At 40.6% G+C, this 19,953-nt stretch overlaps 2 protein-coding genes and 1 long non-coding RNA gene across 3 annotated transcripts; all 3 read left to right on the forward strand.

The window, feature by feature from the left end:
- The first annotated feature begins 637 nt into the window (after positions 1 to 637).
- Positions 638 to 2,680, forward strand: LOC118409868 (somatostatin receptor type 5-like). The gene has a single exon (XM_035811237.1). It carries the CDS (start codon positions 1,027 to 1,029, stop codon positions 2,179 to 2,181), a length of 1,155 nt encoding a protein of 384 aa, XP_035667130.1. The 5' UTR covers positions 638 to 1,026; the 3' UTR covers positions 2,182 to 2,680.
- A 2,922-nt stretch (positions 2,681 to 5,602) lies between these two features.
- Positions 5,603 to 6,878, forward strand: LOC118409872. The gene is made up of 3 exons (XR_004830497.1): positions 5,603 to 5,713; positions 6,532 to 6,603; positions 6,757 to 6,878. It is a non-coding gene; the product is annotated as an uncharacterized LOC118409872 (long non-coding RNA).
- A 1,893-nt stretch (positions 6,879 to 8,771) lies between these two features.
- LOC118409870 (ras-related protein Rab-12-like) lies at positions 8,772 to 19,952 on the forward strand. Its single transcript, XM_035811239.1, has 6 exons — positions 8,772 to 9,655; positions 16,784 to 16,844; positions 17,396 to 17,534; positions 17,986 to 18,075; positions 18,527 to 18,628; positions 19,428 to 19,952. The coding sequence occupies exons 1-6, from the start codon at positions 9,454 to 9,456 to the stop codon at positions 19,536 to 19,538; spliced, it is 705 nt and encodes a 234-aa protein (XP_035667132.1). The 5' UTR covers positions 8,772 to 9,453; the 3' UTR covers positions 19,539 to 19,952.
- The last annotated feature ends 1 nt before the right edge of the window (position 19,953 follows it).

Consider the following 19,953-nt stretch of genomic DNA (forward strand, 5'->3'; position numbering starts at 1 on the left):
ACAGCTCAGATTTTGAAGCATAGATGTCAAGTATAAAGTCTTATATAAATATGTACCAAAATTCAAATTATTGTGATCATTACTTTGCAGGCGACACCCAGTAATGTTAGGTAATGGAGAAAGAAAAAAACGTGGACAATTGACCTGACCTGATGTGGCGGGTCAACTTGCGCTGCTGGAAGTCAGACACTCAATTCTTTTTGCTTGAAATAGGAAGAGAATCATTATCAAACATTTTGACAATGTCTTTTGTTAATTTACGGCATGGGGAACTCGACCCACACATGTCTGATCACAATTCACACCACTTTTTTCTCACCACTGACCTTCTGATTTGCAAAAAACGAATGCCTGTAAAGTAATGACTGCAATGATTTGAAATTTGGAGGATATGGATAAAAGGCCCCATACTATGAAGTTTGAGTTGTGCTTATCATTTCTAGGTGGGGCCGAGAACTTATTGATCACCCCTCGTATCTAGGCATTTCCTTTACATCTTGTTTTTTTCGCACACTCGCATTACAGTTGGAATGTGCAGAGAATATCACCCATAAAACTTCCTTGTAATTTCTTAAGGTTTTTAAGGGGGTTAATTCTCTTAAAACGTCACGATCTTCCTTAGCAACATCTGCTTTGAGGCCAGGAGGATGTGCCGTTTTCAAGGCTTGACAGGATGTATGTTCGTATGACGTCGATCATTAGCTTAGCATAGCAACAGCCGGTAAAGCCCGATGATTGGCTCTATAGACGAAACACTTATTGACTCCAATCAGAGTGTGTAACGGCTCAACGGTGATGTCATATGATTCGAAGACGCATGAAGATTTACACGTCTGTTGGTTACCTTGTCTACCAGACAGTGGAAGATAGAAAGAAAGGCCCACAGAAAATTTCCTGTAAAAAATTAGTTTGTTCAAACAAGCCTCTAGTTTGTCATACCTGCCTTAGCCCTACAGAGCAGCAAGTTTTTATCTAGGTCTGTTGTCGTCCGCTCCTTCAATAGAAAATTTCCTTCACAAACCTTCAATGTTCTTGTCGGACACTGTGACCACCATGAATGCCTCAGCAGCAGTGAACTGGAGCTCCGCTAACGGAATGGACGGCTTCCTGACGCCACAGCCGGCCTCGGACGTCATCACGGCAATAGTGGCCCCAACCGTGTACGGCCTCGTGACGGCGGTTGGTCTGGTGGGGAACCTGTTGGTGATCTACACGCTGCTGAGGCACACGAAGATAAAGGACGCTACGAGTTACTACATTCTGAACCTGGCCCTGGCTGATGCGTTCTTCATGCTCGGGGTGCCTTTCATCTCCGCCTCCTCCGCCATGGGACGTTGGGTGTTCGGCAGAGCCATGTGCAAGATCGTCCTGTCGATGGACGCCATGAACATGTTCAACAGCGTCTTCAACGTGGCCGTGTTGAGCGTGGACCGCTACTTGGCCATCGTCTGCGCCACCAGCCGCCCCGATCTCCGCCGACCGAAAGTGGCGGCCGCCGTCAGCCTGTCGGTGTGGGCGGCAGCCTTCCTGCTGTCCATCCCCGTCATGACGGTTAGTACCACCGTGGTGATGTGGGACGGGAACTATATGTGCAGGCTGGACTGGCCCGCTGAGAACGCTCTGATCTGGTACAAAGTCTTCACATCTTACATGTTTGTAATAGGCTTTGTCGTTCCGCTGGCGGTGATCAGCGTGTCCTACATCCTAGTCGTGCGCCATCTCAAACAAAACGAGTCCACGCACACCCAAGTGGCCAGGGTCGCCTCCAGGACGCGGACAAAAGTGACGCACACAGTCCTCGCCATGATCGTGACCTTCGTGATCTGCTGGCTGCCATTCCACCTGTGCCAGCTCGTCAACTTGATCGCAGACCTGCAGCCGACGTCGGCCGTCGCGGTCGTTCTTCACGTCACCATGGTCATGTCGTACGCCAACAGTTGCGCCAACCCCATCCTCTACGTCTTCACGAGTCAGAAGTTTCGGCAGAGCCTGCGGTCCGCGCTGAGGCTGAGGCAGACCGAGCCCCGGGCCGCCGATCCGCCCAGTTATTACCTCCGCACGAGAGAAACGAGCGTCGCTCGAAGGCGACGGGAAGAGAACGTCTTCTTCGAAGAAGAAAGATGTCAGGTAAACATTAGTACGGCTCCTCAAGACGTTGTCATGTATGAAACATCAGTTTAGAGCACACAAAAATTCAGATAAGACTTTATGAACCAAGACACAGTGTTAAGCTGGTAATCGATTCATTATGTATTGTGTTGTCGTTTTGAACGATTGAGTCATTAAGTTCCTTGATTAGATTCCAGATTTTCACGGTATCTGTATCTGTTTCGTAAAGCCGGTATAACTGTCCTTTGGCGTAACGCATGAGGTTTTGTATTTGTACCTGTATAACCGATGTTATTACCCTTTGGCGTAACACACCAGTTTTGTATCTTCATAGCCGGTATCACTGTCGTTTGGCGTAAGGAATTAGCTTCTGTATCTGTATTCGTAGAGCCGATATAACTGTTCCTTGGCTTCGTAGGCGCTAGGCACTTGGTGCGGTTGCAGCTGGTTCTACAACACTAACAGCTATTGTACATCTAGCCGCAAGCGTTGTTTAAAGCTATCTAGAGCATGTGTCTGGTAAACAGACAAATATTGAACGTAATGTGTTATTGAGTGGTAATTTGTGTCGACGTGCACATTGGTACCTATGTTTGTTGGTGTGTCATTTGATGAAATAAATATCTATGTTATTTGAAGATATGAGATTTTGCTTCTGTAATTTGTCTTTCATACGGTAGAAATCTTTTTTTATGTTGTCATCGATGTAGTTTTGATAAAAGGCATACATAAGTGTGGTGGGTTCTTCAACTTGCTGAAGGTGTGGCTGTCCCAAACATGGGCCTCCGATTTCATGTACTATCCGAGAGGACGGCCCAAACCGAAGCCTAGGTATCCATTTTCAAATACGTCTAGTCAGGACATAAAGTTGTCAAATTGTCATACATTGCCCTGTGGTACCACATTGTTAATTGCTGGAGATTCGAACCCAGAACCTTTAGATTTGAACCCGGAACCCATTCCTAAAGACTACAACCCTACGTTGATGCGCATGTCGGGTAAGCGACACAGCCGGAATCGAACTATACTTCTTGGTCCAGAGGCAGGGCCGCCGACCAATAAGCGTAAATCAGACTTGAAGTATGGCTGAACATGTTCCCTTACCATCAGCGTTACCGGACGTGGCTAATATTTTTCTACTTAGTGATTGCAAGAGACAGGTAATTGGCGCAACAGATAATAATTTGTTCAAAGGAACAGACTATATGTACACCTCTGGGCGTCATCTTAACCCTTTACTGGCATGATTAAAGAGCTTCATCTTATCCACAAGTTAAAAGCACTGCTTCAGGAAAAACAGGATGTCCAGCTGTGCATATTTTTCCATTACTTAGTGCTTGTATGAAACAGGTAATAGATTAATGAATGAAGACCTTTATTGTACAATTTTGCCCAACCGGGCTAAGTACAGGTCACAACAAGTCAGGATATATACATACATAAAAGTGTCACAAATCTAGTCTAACACAAAAGTTCGGCTTCTTCTCGCTTCTTGGTAATAGTGAAAATGTAGGACTGTATGGGTTTCGCTATTGTCGGTTTGTCAAAACGCATGAGAAATATAAACTTGTCAGTGCTACTCATGTGTCTAAAATGAGGGAATCTACTTTCTATATAACTAAATAGAGCATTTCTATCATTCGCATACATATCGCAATCAACAGTGAAGTGCACTTCATCTTCTACCATGTTTGAGGTACAAAATTGGCAGACTCTTTGTTCTAGAGGAGTGCGGTTGTGCCTTCCTGATTCAATTCGCAGTCGGTGGCAACTGATTCTTAGTTTAGCAATGGTAGTTCTATGCCGAATGTTTGTAATTTTCAAATACTGCTCTTCATTGTATGTGGATTTCAGTAGTCTGTACGTTCGGAGTTTGTTTTTCGCACGTAAACCTTTATTATCATTATGAATGTTGGTTAGAAAATTCTGGAAATAAATATCATTCAGTCGTTGGTGGATTGCAGAAATTAGGTGGGATATGTTTGGATCTGTTGACTTACGGGCTTGCCACACAAAAGGGTAACCACACTCCTCCAAAGTTTTGCGAACACCAGATGCCCAACATTTGGTACCTGATGAATCTAGATTAAGCTGACATAAGAGAGCGTCTGCCTGCAGACTCTCAGCTGGCACATTCTGTTGAATTCTAATGAAATATTTGACGGCGTTTAGAGAGGCTTCCAGTTGGATAGGATACCTCCCTAATTCAGCGCGTACAGCAAGGTTAGATGCAGTTTTCGGAACATTAAGTGAGTGTTTACAAAATTTCAAGTGCACTGTTTCAATAGGACAAGATATAGGACTTTTGAATGAGCTCCAAATTTCAGATCCATATAACAAAATAGGTTTAACACAAGTGTCGAAGAGTTTGTTTTTAACTGATAATGGTGCGTCTGCTTTGTCTAATGATTGTCTAATTCCAAATAGAGCTTTCAATCCCTTGCTGTATAAGTATTTGCTGTTGGCTTTGAATGTGCCAGCTGAGGATACAACAATACCTAGATAACAATAAGATGTTACTATTTCTAAAGCATTATTATCAAACAAAAAACTACAATCTTTCGGTAAGCGGCCTCCCTTTGTAAATACAATAACCTTTGTCTTTTTCAGGTTAACCTTCAGCTTCCATGATTTACAATATTGTTCTAGTCTAAGTAGGGAGGACTGTAAACCTTGTTGGGATTCTGAGAAGATAACCAAGTCATCGGCATATAAAAGACATGGCACTTTCATGTTGTACAGAATAGGAGAATTGCTAGAAAAGTTATCAAATTCAGATACTATATCACTAATGAACAAATTAAACAATGTTGGACTCAGATTACAGCCTTGTCGAACCCCGCAGTTAGTTACAAATGTTTCGGTAAGACGATTGTTGGTTAATTAAAATTCTGAAATCTAATTTTTAGGTATGACACAGTCGCCCATCAGCGAGCGGCATCCGAAGCTGATTTATGTCTTATAAATGGTCGTCTCCTTTGTAATGTACTTCGCCTTCACATGTTTTAGTACGCTTGACGTGTAAATATGCATGCTCTGTCCACGCTATGATGTTTCATGACAGAGTTGATGAGGGACTAGGGCTGTACTTATTTCATTCAGATATATTTTGTGAGTATCAGGCAAAATGCACAATTTCTTATAAAGCCTTCCACTTAAAAAACATAAGCATACAGTAAGACTAGCAAACAACATACAACATAGATACAAAATGAATAGCAGAAAGGTAGACAAGACAAGTTGTTGCTGAATCAATTAGAAAAGTCTACCTGTGCAATGGGTATAAATGTGGACAAAATCAAAAATATTACAGTTTTGTAAATGTGAAAGAGATGTTGATCCTGTTAAAATGATTTATGGTTCGAACCTGGTGCCTGTTCAGTTTTTCCGATAATCATTTCTTTTACCATTTATCACTATAAAGCCACACATTTGTAATTGAAAGGTTGCTCATTGTCGGTTTTGTTCGGTGTCAGCCCCCTCCCTAAAAGGTATAAGAAGCTTGGATATGGTACCGAACGGTCAGTGATATGGTGACGACTGTTTAGGAGATGAACATCCGAAGCTACAAACTACAAAGGCTGAGATGAAAGAAACCCACAAGGTCTGCTCTAAGAAGCAAAGGTTAACTTCATTAAACAGAGTCATGAGAAAGATCAGTGTGAATTAAAGATAAATCAAACTTAAGTAGAGCATATTTTCTTCGCGTTACCGAGTGATATTGTTTCATTACTTTGTGTTTGTATCAAATATTAGATAACAGATGAAAGGTCTCAAATCAACTTCCAATGGCGTCAAGACGTATGCGCACAGCTAGTGCTTAACTATCTTTATTTTATTTTATCTTGTTTCATTTTATCTCGTCTAATCTACTCTAATCTAATTTCATTCAATTTTATTGCATTTCAGGTCAGTCACATATCTATTTAAGATCGGGCAAAACACAGTTCTTATGAAAATCCCAATCTTAAAAACATAAATATAAGCATAGAAAAAAGAATTCGATTGAAAGCATATTTCAACATACATATGAATGGAAGATGGATGATGGACAAGTGAGCGTAAACAAGACGTTAACTAAGCTGTAATTATAAAAATATATCGGATTAAGAGTCACACATATTCCAATTGTTTACTCTGTATTGTCGCTTAGCAATCGCTGTCTAGTAAAAGGAGCCTTAATGTGATGGTGCAGTGAATTTAACTAAAAGTATAATATGATCTGATGCATATGTTGTTCCGACTGGATAACGTTAACCAGCCAACTTTGTCTCCCAATCAGTAAAATATCAAAGCTATTGTAGATGAAGCAATCTTTCTGTTCATCGAGATTTGGTTGTCAGGGCGGAATCTTCCAGTCAACTTATGACATATCAGAAGTCTTGTATATTTCCGACGGCCTCATTAAACCCTTTATTTCAGTGAATCCATCTGCCAAATTGCATTAGAAGTAAAAAAGGATGTGCGGCAAACGGTTGGCAACTACGGTTTTTGGTAAGCTTATTTCTGGTCGTCCCTTTGGTTTTATTGGGCAGCTTACTTACCAAATATCATGACAGCTGATACATTTACAGCTTCTATGGTTATTTTGTTTACAGATGGACACTGTAAACTGTAAAGCTTATTGTCGGTTTTGTTCGGTGTCAGCCCCCTCCCTAAAAGGTATAAGAAGCTTGGATATGGTACCGAACGGTCAGTGATATGGTGACGACTGTTTACGAGATGAACGCCCGAAGCTACAAACTACAAAGACGAGATGAAAGAAACCCACAAGGTATGCTCTAACAAGCAAGATTAGCCTCATCAATCAGAGTCATGAGAAAGATCAGTGTAAATGAAAGATAAATCAAACTTAAGTAGAGCATATTTCCTTCGCGTTACCGAGTGATCTTGTATAATTACGTGGTACTTGTATCAAACAGATGATAGATGAAAAGACTCAAATCAATTTTGAAGGCATGAATTCATGACGCATGCGCACAGTCTTTTTTTCAATTTTAATTTCTTATTGGGAATCGACAGGCAGTGTACAAGGTTGAAGGCATGTCCACTGAATTGTGTTAATTTTACACAAACATCAAACAATGCATATCAAAATCATACTAAATTCAATTTTACAGCTGTTGCTTAACTATCTTCGTTTCATTTCATTTTGTTTCAAAATGATTGAAACATGATTCAGCATACATATGAATAGAAGATGACGGAAAGTTGGACGTGAATAAGACAAGTTGAAATTACGAAAATACACTGTACATCCAATAAATTGTGACAAATCTCGTTATGTTAATCATCACCTAAAATACCTACCTAACAAAAACAATGAAAATCCATAAATCTCTTGAGTTATCCTCTTCGAAAGTTTCCAACAAAAGGCTAAGGGGGCCAAGCGTATACCGCTTGTTCCCTGTCCCCGGACTATCCATCATGCACGCAAGGACGACATCCATTGCACTCCAAGAACACTAGCCAATTTTATCTTTAAATCGCAGAACCCACAAATTTTAGAAAAGGTGGGGCTTTTCGTCTCCCTCTGCTTCCAAAAAAGAAGTCAACCTGTTTTGTATATCTACAATGTTAGCCCTCGGGCACGAACTTGCAAATAAACTTCTTCTATCATACCTGGAAGTCCTGCCAAGTTGTAATACCATAGGACGGTGCTAAGTAGGCTCTTTATCGAACTTGATTTTTGTTTTACAGACACCACCTGGTAAATACCATGACGATACATCCACGGCTTCTTACGTAGCGTTGTTTAGGAACTAACACACATACAGGATCCGTTGCAGTACCGTAAAACGTAGCTATGATAGCCATTATCGAACTTGACCTTCTTCTCCGACGCCTACGCAGGTATCAAATATCACGAAGATCCATTAACAGCTTTTTGAGCTATGCTCACATACGTCCACAGCCACTCAACCATAACACGACCCAGAACAACATCACGTTTTTTTGCGAAGGTAAGGACAATTTACGAGTGGTTTGAATGTTTTCGTTCAAAGATGAGCATTGTGCCATGTAAATCGAACACTTTTGCCTATCAATTGGGGGTATACCATAATTTCGTCCTGCCCAATCATTTAAGAATCCATTCTGAGTAATGAAAGGCAACCAAGTTCCGATGGGATTGGAGTTACGTCTCAGATCGCCACGTGGCGCTACTACGATATCGTGATCATCACCTTGCCATGGCTTTTCCAAACCAACTCAGATTTTCTGGTGTTTGAGCTGTTTCCCTTTCCCGATCCTGCCATGATGTGTATACAGGGTACCCGTGACACTCGGTGACATCCTGTTGTTGTTTTTTGTTTTTTTATGAACGCCGATCTTACGTATTACAACCATGTTAAAGTAGTAATCTAAACCAAGCAGCATCCGTTACAACGTTTGTTACCAATAATCCATTAGACTATTTCCGAGTCCCAATAGATTTTGCGCGGTTTCCCCCAGCAAGTCGTGATATCCGTACCTTCCCTTCCTCCAGCCAATCAGCGCTCTCTGCGCGCTGACGTCACCAGGCCACCAGAGAGCACCTGCTCGCCAGCTTCCTCAAAGCGTTACCTTGGAGACGGGCTTCCGGCGGATAATTGCGGTATGTTGGGGTATACAACAGTGATCGCCATCGACATCCACCATAAACTGAAGCAAGCGGCCGGACGAGTCTGTCTATCCTTGGTAGTTTCTGCAGCTTGAATTAAGCAGTAAGGCGTTTTTGATGCCGTTCGCAAAAGCACAATTACTACTTGGGAACTCCCCGACCTTGTGCGCTAGTATCAGAAAGGTTTCAAGTTAATCCGATTTACCGCCGGGAGATAAAAATCAGCTTTCGCATTTCAGAGCGTCTTAATCTTCGCGCGTGTGTGTGGACGTAATGGCTGGTACTGAGATGACATCTAACGCTAAAAAGCAGCACTATTAAGGCAAGTAGAAGCCCCAGTGTCCCTTATTAAGCCTATCCCTATTTAACATGACCCGTGGTCAAATTTCACATCTATGATGCCAAGCGTGGGTAGTTATGTTTAGTTAGACTGTTTGATGTACTGTATGTGTTGACGTGAAGGCGTATACGCACTACATTGAAAGGTTCCAAGAAAGCGACTGCTTCCCACACACACAGTACACAGAACCGTCCCCTTTGAAACTGTAAGCGTGCCAGCCATGGTTTTAGAAAATCCAGGAGCCCTCGTGCTGTGTTAGCCAAATTCGACCGCGCGACCCCGGCTATATTTAACTTGCCTTTTTCTTCCGACGAACGCTCCGCTCGCAAATGAGGCCACTAATCTGAAGGTGGCAAAATTTTGGCGATGAGAGGGAAGTGATTGAGAGGTTGGGACTACTTGAATGAATATGGAACAGAACAGTTCGTCAGGCGGTGCTCCCAGGGCATCCCCGGCCGTGCCTGTCAGAAACCGTAGGCTTCCACAGAGACCGTTTGACTACAAGTTCCAGCTGATTCTGATCGGGGACCGAGGAGTCGGGAAGACGTGCATATTGGAGAGATTTTCAGACGACACATTCAGCATATCCAGTAAATCCACCGTAGGTGAGTACCAAATACACACACACTCACGATTCTCAGTAACCCCGTAGAGCGGAAATATTGTCTGTGAGCCGTAGTATTGATCGTAGCTTTCAGATAAGCTTTGAATGGCGAACTTTTCGCCCCTCCACAGTTTTGGCCCTCTCTCCCTCCCCATCCCGGCCCCTCGCCACTGTTTACCAACCCCATTTGGGGACGGTGATCCCGTGTCGACCATGACACGCCTTGTAGCGGCAGTGATGTCATAGGGAGGGGCTTTTGAGTAGTAGGTTTAATAGAGAGGGAGCCAAAGTTGAGTGAACACACGATTGCTATGCACAAAGCATGGTCAAAGGGAATGCTACAGGAACAAAGTAATTCTTTTCTATCATTATATACACTGCCTGTCCTTAGTTATGTTTTAGTTTGAGCCCGCAGGATAGCGAACGATACGTCCGCAGTATAATGTCGATAGCTCTATAATATGTAAAAGTTTCATAGTAGGTATTTGGTAAACACCAAATCAGCTATACATTATTTCCTACTTCTCTGTAAACAAGTTATTTTTTGTCGTAAATCATCTTCCAACTTTGTTTATCTTTAACTGATTAGCGATAGACCAGTTGGTTAAGCGTTTGGGTCTATTTGTGATCGTCCAAATCATGACCCCCACTTTTAATGTTGCCAAAAATATTGCCGGAAACACAGATGAAAAGCAATAACGTTTGTGTATTGTTGACGTTATTGTTTTTGAAAGCTTTAGCTATTCGTCCTGCCCCGAGCATTTTGATCCATCTCGTCGCCCGTGACCTATAAACACACACTGTGCTCCCAAACACCAACACGTCAGTCATGTTGTGACCGCTTTGACCCCTGGCAAGTTTGGAAAGTCACCCTTTTCTCTCAATGCCTTGCCATCTACAGTGGGAGAAATAGAAATAACCGTCGATGGTACTTCTTGTCATTCTAAATACTGACTTTTCTCGTCAGTTCCTAACTTACATGTTGATACTGTATCGTTTTACATGTTATTTACAATGTCACTATTGTAAAGAGAGAAGAAAATATTAGATTAACGATAGTACTATGATGCTTCTTATAGAATTACATGATATTCTAGATCATTTTCTATTAGTCTAGTTTATAATTACTGTATAAGTCAAGTTGTTTTACCTTTTCATCCTTTAGACTACTTGTGGTCATTTGTGCATTTAGCCTTTGGACATGAACATGCAATTAATATTATTATTATTACTATAATTAATGATAATCCGTTTACTTGAAACATCTTGACACTGTAAATGCGCGGTGTTTTTTTCGCAGTTTTGCGTTGCAAATTTAATGCGAACTTGAAGCCACCGAGAGCATTTTTCCATGGCAGTATAAAGAGACTACAGTGCATGGTGCTGCCACAAACTTAAAACCACCGCGAACAGTCCTTTTCCCGCTTCCACGAAATTAAATCCCTGCGAACTTAAATGCATTTACAGTACCACGCGCTCAAATGCCGCCATCTGATCTCTGCCACAAGACAGTACCTACAATTGTCAATCGATACTCCAGTCGTATGATGACTCTCTCACCAACGCAAATTTATTCTGGAAAATCACATACAGCGAATAAAAAGAGAGAAAATAATAATAAAGCTGTCCTATTCAGAATTTGCGGTTTTGCAAAATCATTGCGTTATCAATTCGATGACGTGGAAACATTTGTGTTATCTTAGGATATAATGTCACTATTGTGATAATTCATACATAACAGTATAACGTATAGTTAGAGGGCCAAGGCTCCAAGGGTTGTACTGCATTATTAGTTCACATATTGAATGAATGGCCAATTCAAATTTAAAGCCATGTGAGAATCATAAGAATACTAAGTCTGAGTTTTCAAGACCTCTCCACTACAATTAAGTTTCACGGCCTCTATCAATTCGCCATTATGGTTTCTCACCATATTGCCCACCAGGGAGAACCATTAAGACACATCCGGATCAGAGCTACTATCTAAGACAGATTTTCTCATTATTTAGGTTTAGAATGAGAGAAAGCGACGAAATGTACACATTTGTAAGATGCTTGATGCTTCTTAGCTGTAAAATTGATTTTGATAGCACCATTTCTCCTTGTGAAGTGTAGCATATTCATATGCGTGAATTTATGGTGATTATTCTCAGCTGCCCTATTTGTCCAGTTGACCATAGCATATCAATTGGGCACAGGGGAGAACAAATAGAGCCCTCAGGAAAAAGGCACAGAAACCGGGAGTTCTGCTGCAATATGAAGGATGATCAGCAGATGGCCCAAACATGGCCTTGACCTTTTTAGGTCTTCCCGATACCTAACCACATACTAGCCTGAGTATCATCCGTATTCTACCGGGGCTCCTTACACTCGCTGCCCCTAAAAAATACTTTAGGGAATATTTTTTTAGGGAAGTGAGTGTAAGGAACCCCGGTAGAAATAGGATGGTACCCAGGCTAACCACATACCGCATACCATCACAAATCTTCCTGAAGTTTTACGTTACTCTGATAACAAATATCTGGAAACACAGACAACAACAGACACACAGACACACAGGCACACAAATACATGCACACTCACACACACACACGCACGCACACGCGCGCGCTCGCGCACAACACACACACACAACACAACATACACAAACAACAAAATGCAAGCATTGACCAATTCCGATCTATGGATTGAGTGTTCTTCCCCTTTGCTGCGCTAAAAATCAATACACCTGGATGTCTCTCTTGACAGAAACGGGTTACAAATGACCTAAGTTTTAAAACGTATAAAAGATGCATTGAGTTCATACGTTGCACATGAGTTAACGTGAACATTTTGCCACAGTGCAACCGATGTTAACATGATACATGCAAAGGTTTATGCCTATGATACCTGAAAACTAGATTAACCTTATGATATTTATATAACATGTATTATGGATTATAGAAATTCTCACTTCCTAGTTCAGGTATTAGTGGTACACTGCCATCTACCTACAATTGTCAATTGATACTCCAGTCGTATGATAACTCTCTCACCAACGCAAATTTATTCTGGAAAATCACATACAGCGAATAAAAAGAGAGAAATTATAAAGCTGTCCTATTCAGAATTTGCGGTTTTGCAACATCATTGCGTTATCAATTCGATGACGTGGAAACGTTTGTGTTATCGTAGGATATAATGTCACTATTGTGATAATTCATACATAACAGTATAACGTATAGTTAGAGGGCCAAGGCTCCAAGGGTTGTACCGCATTATTAGTTCACATATTGAATGAATGGCCAATTCAAATTTAAAGCCATGTGAGAATCATAAGAATACTAAGCCAGTTTTCAAGACCTTTCCACTACACTTAAGTTTCACGGCCTCTATCAATTCGTCATGATGGTTTCTCACCATATTGCCCACCAGGGAGAACCATTAATACACATCCGGATCGGAGCTACTATCTAAGACAGATTTTCTCACTTCCTAGTTCAGGTATTAGTGGTACACTGCCATCTTCATCTTCAACAAACCATTATCTTCAGTCACTTGTCCACACGTTGCTTACATTTACAATACATGGTTTATCATTATCTAAAACCTGATACGTCTGTTACTTACACAGGAATAAAAATGTAATTTCACGCCTTTTGCGCGTATTGCGGTGCCGAATGCGCAAAGGGTTACCAAACCGTGCATATTACATGCAAAATGGAAATGTGAAATCACGACGATTCCCTCAGCCGGCGATGATTTCTCCCTATGTCATCTTCCTATATCAAAGCTGCCGTGTATTATCCTGTATCCAGTCAGTCGTGTTCCTAGCCTTTAGCCATATTGTAACGCATTCCTTATTTGGGTATGCCCTTTTTTCAGTGCCAGTAAAGGTGCTTTACTCCCATCAGTACCGTTACCCATCACAGAGTGTTACTGAGATATATATGTATGGAGCTGTCTCCTAGCTCAGCCGCTAATGCCATTGATTAAACATAGCTTTCACTACTTACTGGCACAGAGCCCGAATCTGGCAATCTATTACAGGGTCGTTAGTTACAGAATCCTTGTTTTTGTTGAACAGCTACAGTTTTATTCTGGTGGCATGTGTTTGCACAAAACGATGCTATTAATTACGCTGTAAACAGCCTTACGATATCTAATGATCTAAAGCCTGCTAACGATATCTGTTTTCGCCGATGGCATTTTGGCCGCCCCCATTCCGTTCTGGATGGAGGACGATTTCTCATTTTGCTGATGCGTCAGAGCTGGAGGAAGTCGTGTATCAAAATCCCCGTCTGGCTTGTAACGATCGTGAAATCCTTTATCCCTGTGTCGCCGTGATCGAGCTCACCCAGACAATTACCGGGCCCTTCAAGGTGCTCACTTCCATTACGCCTGCCTGATTAGATAATAGAGCTCTCCTGTGATACCGAGTTTTAGTGATGGCATGGAGGCCAAGGCGAACCATTTCAACCGAACGGGAGACGCGTTTGTCGCGTCAAAAATCATCCACATTCAACAAATGATCATGAGAGTACGCCTGCAAGCTTGTCATTTGTTGTGTGGTTCTGAGTACTGACAGTCTTTCGGCACTGTTTTTCAAAGCAGACATTCTTCGAAATATCAACATTTTGGCCCTATAAATACAAGGAAAACAACTATGTCTGGTGCTCCGCTTCAATGTGATTAGGTAAACAATATGTCATTCCGTAGGGCAAATGTTACAACTGCTACGGTTTAAAAATGTATAAGATGATATAGAACATGGACGAATTGATATCTTAGTTATCTTATCGCTGGAGTCGCCAGACCCATCTTTCTGGAATACATTGACGGCTGATAAAGGCTGGTTCATCCCACATAGATAATTTCACGAACAATCACTCACAGGTATGATCATTAGCACACTTATGGATGTATACGTAACAAGTGACCTATTGTTGTTAACGGCTGATACGGCCCACATACGTCTCCAGTACAGTTGTTAGATCGTGATATCATGTTGGCATAGTAAGGCCATATGTCGATTTAATTATATGGATGACATCTTCTAGGAACCCAAACACTGATGCGGGTGTGTGAATAAAATACAGTTAGACCAAAAAGAATAATGAAATCTAAGTGGTTAGGAAGGTTGAACAAATAACTAGATAGATAAATGAATAAACTAAACACACAGAATATAGTGTACCAAACAATAGATTCTTCATCTTTTGTTCTTTCACATCCTCTTCAACCTTGGAATGTTCTATGAGATTAGTATGAGTTTTCCGATATTTGTTTTTAAAACACAAGGCACACATTCACTTATTGTGAAGCTGCTTTTTTTTAATTTTACGACTTACAGTATGGTTGAAAACCTTCTTTTTTTTTTAAACGGTCGAAAATTATTTTATGCGCGCGGATGTCATCCATATAAGCAAATCCACATGGCCTATGACTGTTTATCTAGTCTACAGCCAAACGGTCGTCAATCTGGTGGGACCATTTAATCAGCATAACGAGCCGGCTAGGTTGGGTCGGCTGCCTGCCAACGGACTGAACGTCAATTATGACACATACTCTCAATCCAAGTCTACGTAGGCCAGTTTCTTTATAATGTATTCCAAATGCGAGACCAGATTAATCATACATAACTGTACTGTTATCGATAATGTTTTGTTGTTGCTTTGTATGTATTCATTCATTCAATCTGATTTTCAAAGGGGGTTGTATTTGAGAATTGTCGAAGGCGTATGTTGTTTTCAGGTTGGAAACTGCAGTGGCTGCATCATATAGGAACATGTTTGCATGTATCGAATTGATTAAATGCTTATGTTGATTGAAGACCTTTTATGAAGAACCGGGCTAAGAACAGGTCACAACAAAACGTGTTAAAAAGATTCAGTTAACAGATACAAAATAAAGCTATAATTGGATACATTCAACTTCTCCTCGCTTTTCTGTCATAGATAAAAGAATGAATATGTTTTATGATTGATGGTTTGTCTAGTTGCATTAGGAATATGAATTTTCCTACAGCACTTAGGTATATGAAATAAGAAAATGGGTTTTGTATAGCCTTATAAAGTTATACAGTTCATTTCTCTCTTCGTCTTATGGAGATCTTAAAATGGTTGCGATGCGATATTTGATTATCGTTAGTAATTACGGGCATTTATGCCATCCTTCAATACACCTTCTTTTCTAATCAAGTTTATTTCTGGAATGTCTCTTAAAAGATACAACCATACATTACTGCCGCGGAAAATATGAAATTGGATTATCAATGAAATGTCCAAGGAAATTATCTGCATCAAAAGCTATTGAAAACTATGCCCTTTTGTGTTGCATCCGGGTTTACTGCAATTTCCGGCATTCAAGACTGTTACACAAGTAACGAGACAACAATATGTCTGAGACCCTGAGTCTTCTTTCATGCTAATCTCCAGGTAGATTTAACGGGGCCATAAGATAGTATCAAAGCTGACTCCCTTTGGCTGGCTACAATCCTTGGCCAGCTTTGATACTACCTGGCACCGGAAAATCTGCCTGAAGATTACTGTCTGGCTCCCGATACGGATGTCAGTATATATAGTGGGATATAATGAAAAAAATTGCATATATTACTGGCGTAGCATCTTGTCAGTAAAATCATAAATACAATCGGCAGGATGTTTATCAATAGGAGGTTTTAGCTAAAATTTATTACGGTTTTGACACTAATCCTGTCAATAAGAAAATCTTTACTATGTTACTGTAAGAAGATTGTTTGCACTGTTGACAGGATATCTATGATTCTGATAACCTTAGCTCCTTATATAACCCTAACCCTAAGAATCGTCTTGTAAGACAGTGCAGAAAATGTGACTTATTGATTAGAAGTTACAGCAAGACTAATTGACTGGATGTCTTAAAATATATCCAGACCAACGATGTATAGGTGTACACGCTACCAATTGAGCCATTGCAACAATTCCATAATTGTAACCATGTATTTTCCTGAAATGAATGTATGTACATGATTTGTTCTTATTCGTGCGCATCGTGTCACTTTTTGCACTAAATTGACAGTAACACCACAATAACATCGGCATTACTTTAATAACAGTATTACTATCCACACATTGTAAGCATTGATATTGTTATACCTTTTACTTTCTAGGTGTGGATTTTAAGATCAAGACGATCAAAACAAAAGGAAAGACGATACGACTGCAGATATGGTAGGTATCTCAATTATATAAGTAAAATTGACTACAGCACAGAATAGGAGCGCTTAGGTTTTAGGACGTTTCATTCCTCGTTTTGTTTGTACATGTATGCGTGTATGTATTTTTGTATGTATTTAGGATTGTATGAGGATATATGATAATGGAGAATGAAGTACCAGAGTTATCAACCTAGCATTGAAGTGTTCAAATTAAAGTATTTTCCAATAAACTAGTATAGAGTGAAACTTGTTGTCACTAAGACCTGAATCAGCATCCATATAAGATAGCATTTAACAATGGCTACAGCTATAGATGTGCAGAGATTTGTTGTGTGATAGGTACTTCAGTATAATATAAACAGCTGTTCTACGCCGCGTGCCTGCGAATCTGGTGAGTTGACCTGAAAGGTGATTATACCGGCCATACAGACACAGATACAGAGGATAACCTGTAGAATGCACTACGCAGGATTTGTGTTTGCAATTATTAATGCGCTACAGTCGAAGCGTCAGCGAAATGCAATGTCTGACTCTGTCAATGATGTCTTTATTATGCCGGATCAGGGACACAGCGGGCCAAGAGAGGTTCAACTCCATCTCTGCCGCCTACTACAGAGGCGCCAAGGGTGTGCTGGTCGTCTACGACATCACCAATGAAGAAACATTCGAAAACTTGCCAAAGTGGCTTATGATGATTGACAAAGTAAGTTATAATCATTACTTCGTTATTGTTTTCATTCTGAGCTGTAAACGGAAACTTGACAGGATACGGAGGTTGAGATGGCTTGCGTACAATTTTTTAGTAGGCTGACAGGAAGTGATTGTTTAATATGGCTAGGAGTCAGAAACCCACGAATGACATGTCCTCTAGAGTGGAACATGTGGCCTTTAAATGTGAGAGGTGAATATCGATGTGTCATATTATGTCAATTAATTAAAAAAAAGATATGTATTCGATTTCTTGATCTTATCCTTAAATACCTTTTACAGAATGTGAAAAAAGGTACCGCTGTCAGTGTAACGACCACTCCGTTTGTAAGTTGTACATTGCCACCGATATAATTGCGATACCATGCCAAGTAGTCATCTTACTAGAAATGTCGCTCAAGAAACGTGGTTCATTGTTTTCTCAAACTTTGATATTATCCCTCCAGCATGCTGCTCCTGATATAGAAGTTATTGTCATTGGCAACAAGAAAGACAAAGAAGAACTAAGACAAGTAAGCACAGAAAGGGGAGAAAAGGTAAGGAAAAAAACAGATATGTTTCACACAAGTTTGTGTTTCATAAAGATTAAGATAATCGGGGTTATTAGTTTACCTGCTTTGCCTCCGATGATTTATATTTCACACCTATATTGTGCGCTTTCACAAAAATCAAGATGGAAAATCATCCAGTGACAATTTTCATTCTAATCACATGTTGCAATGACGTTTGGAGACATTTGCAAGGATTGTGAAACGTTACTTTGACATAGAGCGCCATCTACGCGTTAACGAGTAAACTGCATGTTTATAAGCTGTGGAACAATTTTGCTTAGTTCTGGTGCGTTTCCCTTGACACAAGAAGTGGTGGAATATTCCTTGAATTCTGTATTTTTCAATATATCCGTCAATATAATCGCAGATATGCATTGCACATGCTATATCAAGGACGAAGTCGTCGAATTTATTTTTATTTTCTAATTCTTCACAGTTCGCCTATGAGCACAACTGTCGGTTCTGTGAAGTCAGTGCCAAAGAAAACTTGAACGTCAAAGACGTCTTCTTGAAACTGGTAGATGATATTGTAGATAAGGTAAGATGCTTCACTTCTCATGTCCTTCGAGGCAAATGGTAATGATTCCTGAGTATGTCAATTGTAAGATATGACAAATAGTATAGTTGACGTTGATGCATAATTGGTGACAACATTTAGGTTCAATACTTAGAGAGGACATTGTTACATCCATGTGTTGTGTCGTTTACAGTAATACCTTGTAGTATCACAGAAAGTTTCAGAACAAGTCAATCATTATAACGTTAACGATACCGTTATTTTCTAAGATTAACTAGTCACCAGTTACCAGCGGCGAGCTGCCCTTGTGTAACTTGATCAAGTAGACTCTTGTGATGAATGCATTACTAAAGCACGTTGGGGTTTTTGATTAACTGGTATATTTTCTTACTCTCCAAGCAGAGGTTGTCCTTTTCTGTCAGCTATCCCCACCAGCCTCTGTTTCCGAACGGAGCCTCAAAAGATCGACAAGGGCTTTTGAGAAATGTCGGTGGTGTTAGCTGACAAAAAGAGCCCATATTGTTCATGTTAGCAGCAAGCTCTAACGCTAGTTCACCTTTATCCGCGGGGTAACCTTTATCCCTTGTTTGAAAAGAACCTGGGTATTCAAGGAAGTCAATGCGACGGACGGTGGTTTTAAATTGGTAAACAAGCTGTATCTTAAAAGTATTGCACTTCGAAACCACTGTCCATCCACTTTATATCCCTAAACATCCCCTGGTTTTAAAACAACGGATAAAGGTTACTCCCGGATAAAGGTGAAATAGTGCTATAGACGTTGTGAGTAAAATGCTGTGTTCTAACTTCTATTTCCAAACAGGTGCCTCCGGAAATTGCCCCTTTCGGTTTCGAAGACACAAAGTTGTCCTTACCTCGGTCGGAACAAGGCGGGAGGGAACCATCCAGGGTCTTCTGTTGCACGACGGGATAGGACTCACCAAGAACACACAGGACGTCCCTTCACGATTCCATCTCTTCACATTTGCTACAGTCGTTTAAATTGTTGGGAAAAGACTATTTCATCAAATACATGGGTGTAACAGACGTATTGACTATCATGTGTACTATAATTATAAGCCTTCGTACTTGCCTCTTTCCTCCGAACAAGTGTCTTATGTTAAAGAAACCATCAGATAGAATTGGAATAGAGGAGTTAAAATAAAAGAGTACACATTAAATGAATGATTGAAGATATATTATTTGATACTTTGTACAATTTTCTTGTACAACCGATCTGAAAACAAAGCAAAGCCGTGGCCCCTATCCTCTCTTGTTCTCATCCTATATAAAACACATGACGGCCTTACGAAGCACTTTTGTGTTTTGCCCCCATCCCCCCCCCCCCC

Source organism: Branchiostoma floridae, chromosome 2, assembly GCF_000003815.2.
Source record: "Branchiostoma floridae strain S238N-H82 chromosome 2, Bfl_VNyyK, whole genome shotgun sequence".
Classification (NCBI taxonomy): domain Eukaryota; kingdom Metazoa; phylum Chordata; class Leptocardii; order Amphioxiformes; family Branchiostomatidae; genus Branchiostoma; species Branchiostoma floridae.

Coding starts and splice junctions, on each gene's coding strand:
- LOC118409868 (XM_035811237.1), top strand. CDS start 1,027: ATGTTCTTGTCGGACACTGTGACCACCATGAATGCCTCAGCAGCAGTG.
- LOC118409870 (XM_035811239.1), top strand. CDS start 9,454: ATGAATATGGAACAGAACAGTTCGTCAGGCGGTGCTCCCAGGGCATCC. Junction 16,845..17,395: donor ACGATACGACTGCAGATATG/GTAGGTATCTCA, acceptor ATGCCGGATCAG/GGACACAGCGGGCCAAGAGA. Junction 18,629..19,427: donor TAGATGATATTGTAGATAAG/GTAAGATGCTTC, acceptor ATTTCCAAACAG/GTGCCTCCGGAAATTGCCCC.